At 39.8% G+C, this 6,000-nt stretch overlaps 1 protein-coding gene across 2 annotated transcripts in view; it reads right to left on the reverse strand.

Annotated features, from left to right (window-relative positions):
- fhad1 (forkhead-associated (FHA) phosphopeptide binding domain 1) overlaps positions 1–4,179 on the reverse strand; it is a 37,819-nt gene extending 33,640 nt beyond the window's left edge. For both annotated transcript variants that reach the window (XM_046343650.1, XM_046343649.1), the window contains exons 1-4: positions 4,083–4,179; positions 3,540–3,746; positions 2,123–2,390; positions 1,823–1,920 (exon numbers count right to left, since the gene is read on the reverse strand). In XM_046343650.1, coding sequence (XP_046199606.1) covers positions 1,823–1,920; positions 2,123–2,390; positions 3,540–3,746; positions 4,083–4,178 — 669 coding nt within the window. In that variant the 5' untranslated portion in view covers position 4,179. The remainder of the gene's footprint in view (positions 1–1,822; positions 1,921–2,122; positions 2,391–3,539; positions 3,747–4,082) is intronic.
- Between the last annotated feature and the right edge of the window lie 1,821 nt (positions 4,180–6,000).

A 6,000-nucleotide genomic window follows, 5' to 3' on the forward strand; every position in this document is an offset into this window, starting at 1 on the left:
GATTACGTCGACCAACAAATATACCACAATTTCCCCTGTTCTTTTGGCGAGAACCAACTGGATGAACTCCATTCGAGACTATCCTATTAACGGGACCTGAAGAACTGTAATATGCTATGTTTCTCTGGGTCTTGGCTGAACAAGGACATACACTCACCGGCCAGTTTATTAGGTACACCCATCAAGTACTGGGTTGGACCCCCCTTTGCCTCCAGAACAGCTTGAATTATTTGGGGTGTGGACGTCAGACACGTTCCACAGGGATTTTGGTCTATGCTGATGCAATGGCCTCATGCAGTTGCTGCAGATTGGACAATGGTACACCACTGCCACCAGTGTAAAGTACTTAAGTAAAAATACTTTAAAGTACTACTTAAGTATCTGTACTTTACTTTAGTATTTATATTTTTGACAACTTTTACTTTTACTCCACTACATTCCAAAATAAAATAATGTACTTTTTACTCCTGACACCCAAAAGTACTCGTTACATTTTGAATGCTTAGCAGGACAAGAAAATTGTCTAATTCACACACTTATCAAGAGAACGTCCCTGGTCATCCCTCCTGCCCTTGATCTGGCAGACTCACTAAACACAAATGCTTAGTTTGTTAATTATGTCTGACTGTTGAACTGTACCCCTGGCTTTTCATTTAAAAAAATAAAATAAAATAATCATGCAGTCTGGGTTGCTTAATATAAGGAATTTGAAATATTTTACTTTTACTTTTGATACTTAAGTATATTTTAGTGATTACATTTACTTTTGATACTTAAGTATATTTAAAACAAAATACTTTTAGACTTTTACTCATGTAGTATTTTGCTGGAGGACTTTCACTTTTACTTGAGTAATTTTATTTTACTCAAGTATGACAATGGGTTACTTTTTCCACCACTGACCGCAACCAGGCAGGATGGGTCCATGGACTCATGCTGCTTATGCCAAATTCTGACTCTGCCATCAGCATGTTGCAACAGCGACTGGGATTCTTCAAACCAGGCGATGCTTTTCCATTCCTCAATTGTCCAGTGTTGGTGATTGCATGCCCACTGGAGCCATTTGTTTTTAGCTGATATGAGTGGAACCCAATGTGGTTGTCTGCTGCAATAGCCCATCCGTGACAAGAATCGATGAGTTGTGCATTTCGAGAGGCCGTTCGGCACACCACTGCTGTACTGTGCCGTTATTTGTCTGTTTGTGGCCTGCTTGTTGCACGATTCTTGCCATTTTCATTCGATCTCTCCCATCAATCAAATAACATTTAGCTCAGACACCCCACAAGAAATGCCATCAGGGGTCTCTTCACAGTCCCCAAGTCCAAAATGAATTCACGGCAACACAGTTTTATACAGAGCCAATAATCACTTTACCCCTATCTATATGTACATATCTACTTCAATTACCTCGTACCCCAACACATCGACTCGACCCCAGCACAGCGACCTGTGTATATAGCCAAGTTGTCGTTACTCATTGTGTATTTATTCCCTGTTATCTTTCTATAATTCTTCCATTTTCCTCTCTGTATTTTACTGATAGTCTACACCTGACGTTTACAAAGCATGTGACAAATAACATTTAATTTGATTTTGTTAGTCTTCTGTTGGGAGAGTTATTCAACATTTTTGGTAGTACAAGGCAAACAGGGAAGGGACTGGATAAATGTAAAGCAGAGACACATTTCTATTTTCACTGGGGGAACAAAGGCATGGGTGCACTTGCAGATTGGTATTTTATATAGCGGTTACACAATCACAAGACCACCACAAGACCACCAAAAAGACTACCAATAAGACCACTAACAAGACAGATGCCCACCTTCTCCTGTAAGAGGTGCTGCATGGTCTGAGAACTTTCAGATGCTATTGCTCCGGTTCTCTGAGGGGGCCCGCTTCCTGTGTGTCCAGTCCAACTTCCTGCAAAAACCAAGAGTCTCATGTACAAGTCATGCATTTACACACACCTTCACCTATTGAAACCAATTCAAATGTAAACAGAGGTTTGTTCAATAAGGCATACTGTTCGCAAACCTTAGCTAGTATACAGTAGCTAACATTGCATCAAATGATTAGACCATGTACGTTGTGTACACAGTGAGACACAGTATAATTCAGCCACCTGGTCTTCGTGAGGATGTCCCTTGTTGTTCGGAGGGGATGCTCTGCCCAGTCCGTTTGGTCCCAGCACTGGCTGGTCGAGCCCGGCTAGGGGGATGAGGGGTGACAGATGATTGCCCCCATACCCACGCAACAGGGGCAGAAGTATTGCCAGGTAGGAGAGGGAGCTGGGAGGTGGGGGAGGAGGGAGACTGGGCAAGGGGGGGCTCTTCTATCAGCTGCAGGGAGTTCTGACTGGCTGTCCAGATGCTCTTGGGAGGGCAGGGGAGCTGGAGAGAGATAGAGAGATACATAGAGGCACATACAACACCTCAACACCAATGAGGCCATGCAGCTTAACAACAGATTAACACCACTGACCAAATATTTAGCGAATAGTGATATGTTCCCTCCTGTTGTGTTCGTTTCATGTTAATTAATTCTGTGTTCCCGGTCCAAAATGACCGCCCCATTATTGCTGATTATAAATCAATAATAATACATATATTATCACCTAATGTTGTGTTGGATCTTTTTATCAACTTAAGTTCTTGTGAACATTACTGAGCTCATACAACTCGTTTTTGAGTAGAAGAAAGCATAATGTATTGGATTATTTTGACTATAACAAATACTCAGATGAAACATATTGTGTTATTTATCACAGACTAATTTGTGTCAAAGTTTAATAAGGACTCTCTCTTTCTTACCAGTGTCACGATCAAATATATGATCAAGAGCCTCACATACAGTATATATAATATAATATAATATAATATAATATAATATAATATAATATAATATATGCCATTTAGCAGACGCTTTTATCCAAAGCGACTTACAGTCATGTGTGCATACATTCTACGTATGGGTGGTCCCGGGGATCGAACCCACTACCCTGGCGTTACAAGCGCCATGCTCTACCAACTGAGCTACAGAAGGACCACATTGTGCTGCCACAGAATCAATTGTGAACGAGGCCCCAAAAAAGCTTTATGTACCAGAGTTGCGAGAAAAGTTCTATATATTATTGAAACAATGTTGTGATTGTTAGTGAGAATGCCAACAGGTGCGGTTCCCGTGGGGGTTGCGATGGAAGCCAAGCCTACAGGGGGAGTGAGGTGTGTGTGTGTGTGTGTGTGTGTGTGTGTGTGTGTGTGTGTGTGTGTGTGTGTGTGTGTGTGTGTGTGTGTGTGTGTGTGTGTGTGTGTGTGTGTGTGTGTGTGTGTGTGTGTGTGTGTGTGTGTGCGTGCGTGCGTGTGTGTGTGTGCATGTGTGTGTGTGTGTGTGTGTGCGCTCAAGCACACATGCATGTGGGGGTCTGGGAGAGGAAGTGTGTCCATCTGAACTTGTTCTCAACTGGCCTACTTGGTTAAATAAAGGTGAAATAAAAACATAAAAAAATAAAAAATATGCACTACAGACTACATAAATCATACCATAGATGGGCTTTCCACAGCTAGCTGGTAGGTGGAGCCTCCATAGCCAAAATGCAGTTCATCGCCTGGGGTTAGACGCACGGCTGCATTGTGGATACGACAGTCATTGACATATGTACCATGGGCAGAGTTCAGGTCACTCAGCACAAAGCATGGCTCTGATTTGCTCCATTCGATCAGGGCGTGATGCTCCTCAACTCCTCCATTCTGTCAATAATGAGCATAAAGAAGTCAATATAATAGTAACTCAGTACAGAAGATCACATTTAAATATTGATAAAGCCAGCACAGGTATTCCAATACCAAGATAAGGACATCTTTACTGTATTGCTCAGTTCTATATTCTTCAATACAGATTACTATTATTATTATTATTATTACCATCATCTATCTAGTTTTGGCTGATAGGTGTGTGTACCGGTAGCCTATCCTTATATTAAATTATATTATCATTATATTAAAGAAAATAATAGCATTGTTACCATTTTATCTTTTTGTACAGACATACATTTGCAGTTTGAGGATGCAGCATCATGATCTTACCTGTAAACATAAATCGCAATCCCTATGTGTTCCTACTGTAGTGGTTTCGGCCTGGAGTTTAAATACCCACCCCGTTGTTTTCAGGTAACCCCTCATATCCACCTGTAAAGCATTACCAAATAAATAATCTTATAATATATGCAAGTAATTGCTCCCTAAAAAAATGACATGAGACGTGTCAGCAACTTCAACCTGCCAATGGCACATTATGCTTGATAAGTATTACGACTGCTTAAGTTGAGTTCGTTTTAAGATATCATTTGAATGAATGGTACATTAACATGTTACAATATACATTATTCGCTCATACATTAAAGAGACAAACACGTTTTTGAGGCGTTTTTACAATAAAGTGTAAATGTTTAAATGGAGTCCACCCAAAACAGTTCTATCCAACTTCAGAAAATATATGATTTTTGGGACAACATTTGTACTTTCCTTAAAACGAGGCAGACAATCCGAAATGTATCCAATTCATTCAACAGCAGAGATAAAAAATAAAAAAACATTGTAGCCTACAGGTTTGTATATGGAAATCAGCTTGACTTCGGATTGTATATCAACGCCATGGAAACTATACTAGACTCCGCCCTTGGTGTAGTCCGCCCTTGGTGTATTTAACCGTTTGTTGCATCTGACGGGTGACTTCCGGGAATCTTTAGTCCATGGGAAAAAATGATTTGATGGAAATCATGTGGTTCATACGTCGATAATTTCTGGAGAAATGTATAGTAAAATGGTTGACAAAATCAATATTTGATAAATAAAGTAATACATATTTTATACAAATACTGTAACATGAATCAAAAATATAAATATTTGCTCAGTATGATTTATAATACATATATAAAAGTGCATACTCTCTGTTGTTATCATCTATGCATAGTCACTTTAATAACGCTGCCTACATGTACATATTACCTCAACTAACTGGTGCTCCCGCACATTGACTCCGTACCTGTACCCCCCTGTATATATTTGAGTTTGAGTTTATTTTATTTTTACAGGGACAGTGCACATTTATCAACGTTTCAATAAAAGTGCCGGTTTTAGCCAGCTGGCTAATTTTCAACCACAGTCCCTGGGCAGGTTATTAAATACAATTACAATATAGACAATTATTGAGCAGTGATCACACGCAGAGCAACACAGGACAAAAAGCAGCAAGACAAAATTCATAAAAGCAACAAAGTGTTTCCACACCTCACAAGCTACAGACAACAGACAACATGGAAAGCGGAAACACACAGCTAGGGATTATGATCACAAATCCGATTGACCTTTAGCCATATATTCATACATTTAGTGAAAGTGTGATAAGTGATGCAGGTATGTGTGTCTGATGGCAGTGTATTCCAGACATGGGAAGCTCTCACAGAGAAAGCAGATTTACTAAAGGTGCTTTTCCTTAAGGGAACTGTACAGTCACCTCTCATGGCAGACCTTGTGGATCTGCTGCCATATGTTTGGGTTTTCTGTTTAACAAAAGTACTGAGTGGAGGGGGAGCCAGGCCATTTAGGATCTTGAATACAAGACATGCGTCGGTGTATTGCACAAGATTTCCCCAACTCAGGAGCTCATGCTTTTTGAGGATGTAACAGTGATGATGGCTATTGGGCTTCCTATCAAGCACTTTGAGAGCCTATTTGTAGACAGACTGAATAGGTTTTAATGTTGTACAGCAAGCTTGGGCCCAACTAGTCAAGCAGTATGTTAAGTGGGAGAGTATCATAGATTTGAAGTACAGTTTTGCTACCTCTGTAGTCAAACAATTTTGTATAAATCGTAAATTAGCTAGGTTGAACTTGGTTATCTGAATTACATTTTTCACATGCTTTTTAAAAGAGAGGTTGGAATCAAGTATATATTGTTATTTTACTGCTGCTCTTTAATTACTTGTTACTTTTATTTATTTTT

This window comes from Oncorhynchus gorbuscha, linkage group LG03, assembly GCF_021184085.1.
Source record: "Oncorhynchus gorbuscha isolate QuinsamMale2020 ecotype Even-year linkage group LG03, OgorEven_v1.0, whole genome shotgun sequence".
NCBI classification, from domain to species: domain Eukaryota; kingdom Metazoa; phylum Chordata; class Actinopteri; order Salmoniformes; family Salmonidae; genus Oncorhynchus; species Oncorhynchus gorbuscha.